The sequence below is a fragment of the Leptodactylus fuscus genome, chromosome 4 (assembly GCF_031893055.1).
Source record: "Leptodactylus fuscus isolate aLepFus1 chromosome 4, aLepFus1.hap2, whole genome shotgun sequence".
Taxonomy (NCBI): Eukaryota; Metazoa; Chordata; class Amphibia; order Anura; family Leptodactylidae; genus Leptodactylus; species Leptodactylus fuscus.
The window spans coordinates 27,984,981-27,999,394 of NC_134268.1; the positions used below are offsets into that span (position 1 = coordinate 27,984,981).

Sequence of the window (14,414 nt, forward strand, 5' to 3'; positions counted from 1 at the left end):
GAGCTGTAAGGCCCTCTTTTCTGACAGCGGAGGGATACTGGTGCGGCAAATAATGGTGCCAATATCTTCAGCACCAGGGAGCCTACTAGGAAAGTCAACAATGCGATGAATTCAGCTTTCCCAGTTTGTGCCCCAGTTCTGGATATATCGGTGCCGTTAGTTTTGGCGCCAGTATCTCCCCACTGTCAGAAAGGAGGGCCTTACACCTTAGTGTCAGCGATGACGCCTGTCCTTCTGACAATGGAACGATATTAGAAATTAACCGATATCTTCAGCACTAGGGCACACACCAACAAAGCTGACAGTGTACTGAATTCAGTGTATTGTCGGCTTCCCATATAATACCGCACATCTAGGAGGACGTGATAGGTTCTCTTTAACTCTTAGGGCTAGTTCACACGTAAAAACCACCTGGCTTATTTTGGTCCTGAAAAAACAGCGTTTTTTTTTTTTTTTAACCTTGAGGCGTTTTTTGGAGCGTTTTCTGGAGCAGTTTTTGGTAAAAACTGTTTCAGAAAACGCCAGGCGGTTTTCCCCTCCCCTAAAGTGAATGGACAGTAAAAAAAAAAAGAAAAAAAAAACGCTAGGCGTTTTCAGTTGTGGTTTTTTGCCTCCCATTCACTTGAAGGGCTAGTTCACATGGGGGCATGATGGCGGATTTTGACAGCGGATTTCGCCTCAAAATCCGCCTCCATACAATGGTGGTCTATGGAAAAAAAGAAGCGAGCTGCCCTTTCTTCAGGCGGCAGCAACCTCTGGATCCATCCCATTCATTTGACCTGACTCCGGAGGGGGAAGCCATGACCGCAACGGTCGTGGCAGGTGGGTTTTGACCCCAATGTGACGCGGCTTCCCGCGTCACTCTCGGTGCCAAAATCCGCCCCAGTGTGAACGTGCCCCTATTGCTTTCCTCAGGTGGAATCCACCTGAAGAAAGGTCATGTCGCTTCTTTTTTCTGCTAGCAGTCTCAATAGACCACCATTGTATGGAGACATAGTTTTGAGGTGAAATCTGCTGTCAAAATCTGCCTCATTGCCCCCGTGTGAACTAGCCCTTAGATTCCCTCACATACAACCTGATCGATGATACAATAAGATCTGCTCTGTAAGCACTCACTTCAGCAAACTGCTGGTAGTAGAAGTGGTTGTGCGGGTTGGTCAGGATCAGCTCCTCCAGGCAAAAAGCAGCTTTTGCATAGCTATAAGGAAGAAGAAATTGGGATTAGATATGGTTGACACTACAACAGGGTCAAACATCATAAAGATCATCACTTGTCAATGGAAATCCATTCACCATTATATATGTGCGACTGCATTGTTTACTTCTAGTGGATAGGTACCTGTCCTAGACACGTGATGGGCGCATAGGTTTAATACTGAGATTTAGACTGAAGTGGATCCAGCATAAGGGTATGTTCACATGTGACATGGGGATGTTGCTTAACCCCTTAAGGACCAGGCCATTTTTTTGGTTTTGCATTTTCGTTTTTCCCTCCTCACATTTCAAGAGCCATAACTTTTTCATTTTTCAGTTCACAGAGTCACATGATGGCTTATTGTTTGCGGGACAAATTGTACTTTGTAATGGCATCATTCAATATGCTGTGCAATGTACTGGGAAGCTGGAAAAAAATTCAGAATGAGGCGCAATTGGAGAAAAAATGCATTTGCGCCATTTTCTTATGGGTTTAATTTTTACAGCGTTCACTGTTTGGTACAAATGACATGTTACCTGTGTTCTACGTGTCAGTACGAACGCGGTGATACCAAATTTATATAGTATTTGAAATGTTTTGATACTTTTAAAAAAATGATAAACTTTGCAAAATAGAAAAAAAATTTTGTGTCATCATGTTCTAACACCTGTAACTTTTTCATATTTCCATGTATGGAGCTGGTTGTGGTGTCTTTTTATGCGGGACAAGATGACGTTTCTATTGATACCATTTGGGGAAAGATCTGATGGTTTGATCACTTTTTATTCAATTTTTTATAGGAGGCAAAGTGTTGAAAAAAACGCTTTTTGGCTGTTTTTATTTTTTTGCCGCTACGCCGTTCGCAGTACGGGATAAATGTTTTAATATTCTAATAGTTCGGGCATTTTGGAGCGCGGGGATACCTAATATGTTTATGTTTAATGTTCTTTAATTACTTTTATAGCTAATCTAGGGAAAGGGGGGTGATTTGAACTTTTATATTTTTTATTTTTTTAATACTTTTAAAAACTTTTTTTTTTTCTTCTGTTACATTTATGATCAGACCCCTTAGGTACCTTGAAACCTAGGGAGTCTGATCGCTCATACTATTCACTGCAATACTACAGTATTGCAGTGAATAGCAAAATTGCAGCACTTCTATTAGAGGCTGCCTCTGGCATCGTCTAATAGATCTAGTGCAGAGACAAGCCTGGAAGCCTTCAATAGGCTTCCGGCTGTCATAGCAACCGATCACCGCCCTCATGTGACGTTCAGGAGGGCGGCGATCGGGGAAACATGGAGGCGCCCATGCCGCCTGCGCTGTTTACACGCTGCGGTCGCGTTTGACCGCAGTGTGTAAAGGGTTAACAGCAGCGATCGGCTCGGGCACCGACCGCTGCTGTTAGTGGCAGGTCCTGGCTGTATTATACAGCCGGCATCTGCCGTGTATGGAGCGAGCTCAGCGTGTGAGCTCGCTCCATACATCCCCATGCGACCCATGACGTACAGTTACGTCAAGGGTCGCTAAGGGGTTAAAGAGGACCTTTCATGGTCCGGGGCACAGGTAGTTCTATATACTGCTGGAAAGCCGACAGTGCGCTGAATTCAGCGCACTTTCGGCTTTCCCGATCTGTTCCCCGGGTGAAGAGCTAGCGTCCCGGTACCGTATCTCTCTACAGTCAGAAGGGCGTTCCTGACAGTCTGTCAGGACCGTCCTTCTGTACAAGCAGTGCCTATAGCGCTGTACAGTGTGAGCGCTATATAGTTGAACACTGAAAAAAACATTTTTTAGGAAAGTTGCGCAAATGCAGTTTTCCTCCAATTCCACCCCACTCTGAATTTTTTTTCTAGCTTCTCAATACATTACAAAAATTAAATGGTACCAATAGGGAGTACAATTTCTCCACAGACAAATTATACCCTTGTACAGCTCTGTGAATGGGAAAACCCACAAAGTTATTGCTTTTGGAAGGTGCGGAGTCAAAAATGAAAACCACAAAACGCCTTCCTTTTGAATCCTCGCTGATCTTTGGGTTAAAAAAATAAATAAAAAAATGCCAAAATCTGTGCGATTGGTGCCCAAGGAAACGGCCAAACATGGCGATCAGCTGGTTCAATCCTTGCATTACAGTCCACAACAGAATCTGCAGCAATAATTTTTTCCACCATGTGTCAATGGGACTTGCTCTGACATCAGCGGTATTATATACCGCTAGAGAGCTGACATCATTTCTGGGCTGTGAGGCCCCTTCCACAACCTTATACTGTCAGAGGGGGCTTTGATAACGTTGATCTGTAAGGCCCGCCCTTCTGACAGTGAAGGGACATCGGTGCCGAAACTAACGTTATCGGGGAGAATACCACCAAAGCTGACTGTGCGCGGAAATAATACCGCCGATGTCATGAAAGGTCCTGTTTACATTGCATTCATTTCAATGCTACAGTAATTCGCAGCAAGTCAGTGGATCACCACTTGCGTCCCCAGCCTAAGGGCTAGCTCACACGGGGCAAAACGGTCAGGATTTTGACATGGAATCCACGTCAAAATCCCGCCACCTCCCATTGAAATCAATGGCAGCCAGTCATTTCCTTTTTCCGTGAGCGTTTTGTTCCTGCTCGCGGAAAAAAGAAGCGAGCTACCCTTTCTTCAGGTGGCGTCCGCCTCGCGACACCGCCCTCCAGACTAGACCCATTCATTTGGGCCTAATCTGGAGCGGAAAGCCGCGACGACGGGATGCCAGTGCACTGCACCGGCATTCCGTTGCGGCAGCCGCGACGGAATGTGTTCACGTGGAACCCCATGTGAACTAGCCCTTAGTATGTTGATAACTGGAGATGAGCGAGTACTATTCGATACGGCCATTTCGAATAGCACGCACTCATAGGAATGAATGGAACGGCCAACACTTTGCAGGCAGCCGGCTACGTCCATTCATTCCTATGGGTGCGTGCTATTTGAAACAGGAGTTTCGAATAGTAATCGCTCATCTTTATCTATAACCTTTACTAAACCATCAATATCAGATTAGTGGGGTCTGACACCGGTCACCTGCTGAAGGTAGACAGCGCCATTCTCTGTGTAGTGGTTGAACGGAGTCACTGCACCTTGTAACCTGGCTCGGCCACTACAAGCATAGGTTCATGGTATAATATCGTCCTATCATCTGCCCAGCGACTTACTCGAGTTCATTGATATAAAGTTCCGCCAGTTCGTGCCAAGCTTCTTGGTCACCTACAAATCTGCAACGAGAAGGTCAGACGCTTGAGGACTATGGGTAGGGTGGGAAAGAAACTTTTGGAAAAAAAAAAAAGCGAAGGGTCTAAATCAAATGCAAATTCCATTTTAATTAAAAAGAAAAAAATATATAGCAGAAGTGCCGAAGAAAATCCCCTTGTAAAACACTCACTGTTCCAGATACTCATTCAGCTCTCGGATCGCCTCTGTGTTTCTCCCCTGGGCTTTGCGAATGGCAATCTTCCTCTTTCTTGTCGCCTATAGGATGACATTAAGAAAGGATTAGGCTCTGGGTAAAGAAGGCAATTTAACTGTGCAAATTATTATCTCAATGCCAGAGGAATTCCACTGTTTGGCGGGAGTATATAAACACACGCTATGCTGATCCAGCCACACAATGCATGGCTCAGCCGGCCGTCCCATTACGTATGCCCGCCTATTGATAGCCGCACTATGCATCACTTCATCAGAAGAAGTGCCCCGGCAGAATGTAGTAATTACAAACCAGCGGGGAGGGCTAATCCCGGGACCCCATTCAGGGTCCTATCTCTCCTTCCTGTCACTGCCATAATCTCTGCAGGAGGGGGGGGGGAGGAGGAAATTTAAGGGTCTTGTAATAGCTCTAAGCCAAGGATGGACATAATACCGTGGACTTTAAGAGTCGGCTGACCCCTTTCACTGGCCCAGCGATGTGATATCAATAGACAGCCCAAAAAAGTTTTAAGTCCCATAGGTGTAACCTATGCAAATGCAAACAGGCCCAGCAGGTAAGAGGCAATTTAGGATGAATTCCCATCTGCGTCGGAGACTTCATCGCATTGCCCATCCTTCTTATTTTTGGACTTTAAGTTAAAAAGTTGGGACACCTGACAGAAGCCATTATATATATAGTCTACTGGTGTCTGCTATTTTTGCAGTCCGTTGTTCTGATCCTCCAATGGACACCCCCGACACTAGTGAGAATCTAGGGTTACCAGCAACTTCCTACTACAGTACCTATAAGGTGATATGTAAGGGACTGAGGTCATGAATATCATGGCTCACAATGACTGGTGGAGAGTTATACAGCCATAAGGGGGTGCTCTAGGAGGAGATACTGGGCTATAGGGCCCAGGACTGTTCTTGAAAGGGGTGTCTACCATTGTTTGTGGAGTAAGTACACCATGGTTGACCATATTTCGATAACTTACCCCCAAGGCCACATAGGTCCTAAGCAAAAGACTATTTCAATTGCCCAAGTGACAGGTATACGAGGACAAGTTTGGCAAACCCAATAGATAAATGATAGTCCCTGGAGCCATACAGAATTGACAGGATCCTAACAAGAGCCCTGCACACGCAGTGGAGCAAGGTGTGATGTATATGTGCCAGGAAGGGTCGGGGAGGAGTCCTGGACTCATCTTCAGCACAATCCTTCCTATCCTACTAATATTATAAATGTGAAAGTTTGTGTGTTTGTTCCTCAATCACGTAAAAAAGTCTGAACGGATTTGGATGAAATTCAGCACATAGATAGTTTGTAACCTTGATTAACACGCAGGCTACTTTTTTCCTACTAATATTATAAATGTGAAAGTTTGGATGTTTGTTCCTCAATCACGTAACTGTTATGAATTTATGTTCACATACTATATACTATATTACACTGCTCTTGCCAGCAGGCTGATAAAGCCAGGTCTGCTTTCTCTCTATATAAACACACAGATAACACTAAGCCCATTGTGTACAAGCATTTGCATATTATATGATCTACTCCAGGCTGTGCTGACACACTCAGATGGGAAAACACCTTTAATCTAAATTCGCAGTGTCCCAATTTTAAACATGCCGGGAAAAAGGAAATCTAATTTGTCGAAAAAGTCTCAAAAAACAAGAGCTATGAAGAAAGCCAGAAGTCACAGAGTTCTCCTCAAGCGGAGCTGAGGAGGATTGAGCAAGCTAGGCATCAAGTGCCTCTAGAGCAGCCGAAACGCCGGAGCAGGCGGATCATCAACACACTCATTATATGGCGTCCCAGCGAGCTGCTGACATGCCAGAACAATCACAGGCACGGTGCGAGGAACAAGTTCATCAACAGTCTAGTTTGAGAGCTGTCGAAATGCTGGAACGTGACATAACACGCTTATATGGTGTCCCAGCGAGCTGCCGGAACAATCACAGTAAAGAGGACATGGCCTGTTTGTAATGCATTTTTAATAAGTGGTATAATGTTGGTCTAGATGGTCTAAGAATCCATCAGATCTATCACACAGCATCAGACACTTTGATAAATCTGGTGCTGCTTAAAGGGGTTAATCCAATTATTAATACTGATAGCCTGTCAATATTAGATATGCCAGGGTCCAACACCCAGGGAAACGCAGCTCCCGGTATGTTTACATGCTTCTCACTCCCTGTACAAAGTCTAGTGGTGGGTTTCGGTACTGCAGCACTGTACTACAGCACTGTACTACAGAAGTCTATGGGGGCATCACTGCAGTAACTAATCCTGCGACTACAGTTTAGGATAGGTCATCAATATTAGAAACTGGAGGACCCCTTTAAGATGGTCTAGCTTAAGACTTAGACATTATTATCAACATCCCCCAGCAAACATCTACAGCCTCTTCACCCCCCCCCCCCAAAAAAAAAAGGAAGGTGAGAATATGTCGGTATATTATAACAGGTATAATAGGTCTGAGGTCCTTAGCTGCCCAATGATCGTGTTGGCTGTATTCAGTTACCTGTACATATAGCCTAAAGGGGATGTTAAAGGGGATGTCCAGGTTTTAGGATTTTAAAGTCTTTCTTTAGGATAAATGTGTGAATGGTGGCGATCCACTGTACAGGATTGATGCCCATACTATACACAATGCAGGACAGGAAGCAGATAGCTCCGATCCCTGTATAGTGGCCGGCGCCAGTACTGCTGCTCGGCCCTTAACGATGTCAATAGGAGAGTAGCCGCAGTATCGGCACCCAACCACTACGCAGGAAAACAGGAATAACTGCCCATTAACATGCCCGTTATTGAACATAGCACAGACATCGGAGGTAGCGCTGTACGCCTGATCGGTGCTGGAGCTGACTGCCCACACAAACACGATTACGGTTTTATCCTAACAACAGGCCATAAAATCCTAAAACCTCAACAACCCCCTTAACATCACCGATAAGCGCTAACACCAAAATCAGAGGTGTGTGCAGGAAGGATTTTCAAAGCAGAAACAGCGCCACTATTGTATAGAGGCTGTTTCCAGTATTGCAGCTCGGTGCAATGCATTTGAGCTGCAATACCAGGCATGGCCCATGGGCAAGAGTGGCGCTGTTTCTGGGAGTGAGTGGGAGATTAGGCCTAGTGGTGGCTCTGATACCACACACCGCACATAGATACGCTTTAGCCTCGATTCTCCAGTGAAATCTGTAGTAACGCGGCCGGGAACACAACCCCAATGTAACTACAGGGCTGTAGAAATAGCTGGAAATGTCAATAGGCTAAACAAATTGGATTGGAGCGTGTTTTCATTTTCGCAGGGCTGCAGACATCTTGGCCATGTGGATTTAACTTACTAAAATACCATTGAATACAAAGCCCTATTCCACCGACTCGCTGCGCGCGGAGGATTTAATTGGTCGTGCGGTTTAGTGATTTTTCCAGTAATGTATCAGGATCTCGGATGATTTACAGGGCTTGTCAGGCAGACTGGACCAGAAGGTTTTGAGGACTGTCCAGTAAGACATTATGTGGGATTGTTCCCAGAATCAGTGTTACCCCGTGCCGTCTGCCCGGACGCCTGTAGCTCAACGGTTAAGGAAAAGTTGAGCCGATCATTTATTTTAATTTGACGCATAACTAAGCAAACAAAGAAGCATTGGCCTTAAGAAAAAGAATCTGGATAAGTAAGTCCTGACATCACAAGGATTACACAAGTAGCAGAGCTGGGTTTGTAAGATGCGGCAAGAGGGTGGCGCTGAAGTCAGCAGCCGTGTGCACAATGACAAACACAACCCTGCTACAACGCCCATCTAGCATCTGGTATAATGAGGAACGATTAAAGACTGGCGTGTACACATACAATGACAAACACAACCCTGCTACAACGCCCATCTAGCGGCCACCTACCTGGAGAGAATACGCCACCCCAAGCACAGACCGACCCTGAGCCGGTACAGACTGAGCGCCCACAACCTAGAGATAGAGACGGGGCGATACAGGCAGACGTACAAGCCACGGGAGAATAGACTGTGCCAGGACTGTGACCAGGGGGTCCTAGAAGACGAGACCCACTTCCTGCTACACTGCACCAAATACTCAGCTGTGAGGGCCGTCTACTACCAAAGACTCTCTGCCCACATCCCAGACTTCACATCTGCAGACAAGAAGAGGAAACTCTACATCCTACTGGGAGAAGAAGAGGCCACTGTGGAGATCGCTGCCCAATACGTGTCCAGCTGTCACCAAACAAGAGGAAGATGAGACTCCACGGACTGTTATATTTATCCCAATACACCCTCCCCACCCCACCCCCACCTCCCCATATAGCAGTCACCAACGAAGAAGAAGACGAGACTCCATGGACTGTTATACCCCAAACCACCCACCCGAATCCAACCCACACACACACACACACACACACACACACTCTACTAGCTTTGGCAATGCCAAATATCTATTCGGACGTGCCAATAAAGCTTTTTTGATTTGATTAAAAAGGGTTGTTATTGTTACTATATATTTTTTAATGTAGATCGTGAGCCCCATATAGGGATCACAATGTTCATTTCCCTATCAGTATGTCTTTGTAGAATGGGAGGAAATCCACGCAAACACGGGGAGAACATACCTTGCAGATGTTGTTCCTAGCAGGATATGAACTCAGGACTCCAGCGCTGCAAGGCTGTAGTGCTAACCACTGAGCCACCGTGTTGCCCCTTCTATTACCGTACTTGATCAGGTGTATTCTTGATGTTGGAACCAGATGCCCGGCTCTCTCATCTTTACTATAGTCAGCCAGACCCATAGCACAGGGACGGGATTTGAACCAAGGACCCCAGCACTGCAAGGCTGCAGTGCTAACCACTGAGCCACCGTGTTGCCCCAAAAGAGGACACTTCTTGTGTCACAGTGCAGCTGCCTGATGGGCGATGCGGACAGTGACAGCACTGCAGCAGCACAATGTGTGCACTGGATATCTAAGCGTCAGCTGCAGAGTGACAGGAGGTGTTAACCTAGTGTGACAGCAGCGGCCAGCGATATCCCCGCCCTGGGATAGTATTTAGCCGCGTGCAGATTTGGGGCTGACTTGTGATAAATTGGAAGTGACCGGCGCCTCAGATACATTGTCAGAATCAATTGTACGTTCCCGTAACCGGTTTATTATTGGCTGTGATTTTATGTGTCGGCTGTCCAAGAGTAACAATCTCGTATCCCAAATTACAGTAAGCGGGGGGATACATTACACCGCTTATGTACACGGCGTCAGGGTATCTAATGATGCATTAGCGGCTAATGAAGCCACAGGCACGGCCATTAGCTCCAAGGCTGTATGGAGAGCGAGTCCACATAGACTACACGTGGCCGTCACTCACAACTATAGGTCATGCACTCCAGCAGAGTTATTGGCCGCTCTTCTTTTGTTCTGGAATAGAATACTGGATGCACAGTAAAGACTGACACATCTACAGAGCAGTGGGAGAGGAGCAGGAAAGTTGGGCAGGGGGAATACAAAGCTAGATGGTACACTGTAAGGTAGAGAAATACCTATTAGCGGGTGTTATCCAGTATACGGAGGGGTGACTATTTTAGGGGTTATGAGTGTAAGTGCTATGGCCCATTTAGGGATTGCTCCACAATAAGAGTCCTCCATTTTCCAGTTTGCGTTACTACAGTTCTGCTTGGGAAAGGACAACGGGCTCCGAGTACAAGCTGCCACTTTCATAGACTCACTGCCCGGGTTGCAGGTTTTTAGATCAGGTCTTGCCTCTTGTAGAGACATTTTAAGGAGGACCTTTCACCACCTCCACCTCACTGCATCCTACAATAGTGGCTTCTTCACCGAGTCCGAGTTTTGTTTCTAGTGGTCACTGTTCCCGAGTAATCCTTGCTCTTATCTGCAGCACCCTACTGTCAGGTGGGTGGTCCTGGGCTAGAGCAGAGACATAGGGACCACCCCCCATTCCAAATACAGCCGTCACACAGCTATTCTTCACTAACGGTACATGTCTGAAATTTCCCCAAGGTGGGACTATTAAAGGATTATCTTATCTTATCTTATGTATGGACAGCATGTGCACTGTACAGATCCAAACAGACGCATCCATTACAGGAATAGGAGGCATCCTGAGTTTTGCCGCAGGCTCACAGCACCCTACATCGCCCTGTGATAATTTATGGGGCCATATAAAATAATGGGCTTGTGGGCACGCTCATGAAGTGGTAACCAAACCCCACCGGCATGTGGCCATCATTGTATAATCTTTTATGGCAGCCACATACAGGCAGAGCATCATCTACACGTGGCTACGTCTCCGTGAGCGTGCACCCTTACAAAAAGGCAAGACCCCCCCCCCCCCGCCCCTTCACGTATATCATTCATTTATAGGTTCTGTGCTCCTTTAAAGGGATTCTACCATTAAAGTCACATTTTTTTCTCACTCACACATAGGAATAGCCTTAAGAAAGACTATTCTTCTCCTACCTTTAGATGTCTTCTCCACACTGCCGTTCAGTAGAAATCCTGGTCTTCGTCTGTATGCAAATGAGTTCTTTCGCAGCACTGGGGGCAGGCCCCAGCGCTCAAACAGCACTGGGGGCGTCCCCAATGCTGCGAGAGAACTCTCCAACACCGCCTCCCTCTTTAGGAATTGCCTGTATAAGCGGCCATTTTTCTTATGGTCGGCTCTGCCTGAGGCCTAGAAGTTTGAACCCAACTCCGGAAGAAGACACAAGGAAAGGCCGTTCCAGAAGATGGAGGCGTCGCTGGTGATTTCTCTCGCAGCATTGGGACTGCCTCCAGTGCTGTTTGATGGCCACTTACACAGTAAGCTTGGCCGCCAGCACCGGAAGAAGACACGTGAAGAGGCTGTTCCTGAAGAAGATGGAGGCGGCGCTGGAGAGTTCTCTCGCAACACTGGAGACGCCCTCAGTGGTATTTGAGCACTGAGGACCGCCCCCAGTGCTGCGAGATAACTCATTTGCATACTGGGGAAAACCAGGATTTCTATCGAACAGCGGCGTGGAGAAGACATCTAAAGGTAGGAGAAGAATAGTCTTTCTTAAGGCTACTCCTACATGTGATCGAGAAAAAAATGTGATTTTAAGTAGTAGAATCCCTTTAAGGAAGAAGTTTGAGCAAACCCCTGCAGAGCATTGCAGATCTTTACCGTCTTATCCTCTTGCTAAGCAGGCGTCAGGTTGCGGGTAGCAGCTCGCGAGGACATGCTCGGGCACAGTAAATATTTCCAGTGGCACGTCTGGCACTGGCCGTTCCCATAAACGCTTTGCAATTACGCTTTTTGGCAGCTTTTGATTTCATTTTGCCAATTTAAATTAAAACCCAGGTCGTGTTCACACTGGGCGCATTATTGTGCAGACAATACCTGCTTCAGCACTTTATATATTAAAAAAAGGAAAAAGTTTCTCCCAAAGACGGTCAGAAACCTCCTTGGCCTGTGTAGACGCTTCTCGTCTGGTGGAAATGCTCTGATAAATGGTCAGGTATTGGAATTGTTTATATATCATCTACCTGCTAATTATATCCATATGGAGATGTGGCTGAGGAGGGGGAGGGGGCCCAGGGCTCAGAATCCGAAGCGCGGCTTGCGCTGAGTTTATCTTGGCATCCAAAACAGACTATCACTTTTTCGTTTATGTGTGTGTGTGCTGACACATGGAGCTGCTTAGATTGTAGTATAAAATACAAGGACTTTCTATCAGCCAGACAGTGCACTCTGGATAAATAATAGGAACACTCACTAGGTGCTTATTAAAGGGGTAGGACGGTTATTCTTCAGATAAGTCATAGCTGCACCATTTCTCAATATATTATCTATTTCTGCTCTTCTCAGGTGTGCGCCGGGGTCCTCGGTTTCACAGGCAAGTGAAGAAATGAAGTAGCAGCAGTCAGAGAACGGACCGCAATCTCACAAGCAGGGAACCCTCCATCGGTGGTCATGCAACAAGCTAACAACACGAGGAATTTGTATATATGTTCAATGTGTATACAGCAATGGTGCTCATGGTCGGCCACCGCTCCGCTCGAGGATCATGATCTTTGCCATTCCCGTAGGTGAATGGAGCCGTGGCCGAGCATGCGCACCGCTGAACTATTCACGTGGGGCAGTTGTTTTTGTTAACGCTCGGGGTGCCGGCGGTCACCCCCTGGTGATGAGACACCTGTTCCCTATCTAGTGTCTAGAGTGGCAGAATTCCTAGTTTGAGCATTTAGGACCAATCTATGAGGGTTTTTTTGGGGGGGCAATGCCACGTTACATTAAAATAAGGTTTAGTTTGCAACTCCCACCCCTCCCCAAATAAATAAATTACTGTATATACTCGAGTATAAGCCAACCTGAATATAAGCCGAGGCCCCTAATTTTACCACAAAAAACTGGGAAAACTTATAGACTCGAGTATAAGCTGAGGGGGGAAAATGCAGCAGCTACTGGAAAATTTCAAAAATTAAAATTTAAAATTAATTTATTTTTTTTTGCTTGACTCGAGTATAAGCCGAGGGGGGCTTTTTCAGCACAAAAACTGTGCTGAAAAATTCGGCTTATACTAGAGTCTACCATGGGTACAACTGTGTGCTGTTGATGGGTTGTGTAAAAATCAATTTTTTCTCGTTAAGACGTCGGAATAGCCTTAAGAAAGGCTATTCGTCTCCGGCCTGCCGTTCGGTAGAAATACCAGCTTTTACTGATATGCAAATAAGTTCTCTCGCAGCACTGGAGGTGGGACCCACTGCTCAAAAAGCACTGGGAGCGTCCCCAATGCTGCGAGAGGACTCTCTGCAGCGACACCACCATCTTCGATAGAAGAGGCGGTTGCTGTTGAAGATGAAGGCAGCGCTGGAGAGTTCTCTGGAAGTCTAGGGGACGCCCCCGGTGCTGCTTGAGTGCTGGGGCCCGCCCCTAGTGCTGCTTGAGCGCTGGGGCCCGCCCCTAGTGCTGCGAGAGAACTCAGTTGTATACTGGTAAAAAAATGGTATTTCTACCGAATGGCGGGCCGAAGACAACTTCTAAAGGTAAGAGACTAAGACTTTCTTAAAGCTATTCCGACGTCTCAACGAGAAGAAATTGATTTTCAATGGTAGAATCCCTTTAAGGGCTTTTACAGACATATTAGGAGTGATGAGAAGAGAGGAGCCCTTAAGAGGACGGCTCAGTCTCCTGACAGTAATGGATACGACTTTATTTCATTCTGGGAGGTCTGTCTACATGAAGTCATTGTGTCGTGGAAGTCTTAATATTAAATTCAACTTAAACCTAAACCCTTCATACTCGCTCACACGATGATCTATTTAGAGACCAGGACCCTCAGCAATTTCACGTAAAACAATAAAGTTTCGCCAAAGCGCCTCGTCCTAGGAATAGAAGCCATTATATTATTAATTCCTCTGCTTCTCTGGTATGGCAAATGCAAGCAAAAACAATACGTCCAAGTTAATAAAAAAAAAATAATTAAAAGAAATATATTTCCCTGCGGGAGAGCGAGAATGATTTGGAGCAATATTTTGTTAGCCAAGAGTATGCACTCCGCCGGCTTCTCTCAAATTACCTATAACAGTCACAATATTTGACTTACTGTGTTGGTTGGATCTTCTTGTAATATCCTGTCATAGATCTGGAGAGCATCTTCATACCTGTTCCAAAAAGGAAAGTGAAAACCACTTATGGAAAATCAGTTCCAGAAAACATACATAGGAAGAAACAACCCAACGAGTCAGCGTAAAAAAAGAGAGATTCAGCTGCGCAGGAAAATACTGCGAAACAGTTCAGGTTTCC

General features: G+C 46.0%; 1 protein-coding gene across 2 annotated transcripts in view; it reads right to left on the minus strand.

The window, feature by feature from the left end:
• EMC2 (ER membrane protein complex subunit 2) overlaps nt 1-14,414 on the minus strand; it is a 57,096-nt gene that overhangs the window by 14,765 nt on the left and 27,917 nt on the right. For both annotated transcript variants that reach the window (XM_075270280.1, XM_075270279.1), the window contains exons 6-9: nt 14,215-14,272; nt 4,603-4,688; nt 4,376-4,435; nt 1,117-1,198 (exon numbers count right to left, since the gene is read on the minus strand). In XM_075270280.1, the coding sequence (XP_075126381.1) occupies nt 1,117-1,198; nt 4,376-4,435; nt 4,603-4,688; nt 14,215-14,272 (286 nt within the window). The remainder of the gene's footprint in view (nt 1-1,116; nt 1,199-4,375; nt 4,436-4,602; nt 4,689-14,214; nt 14,273-14,414) is intronic.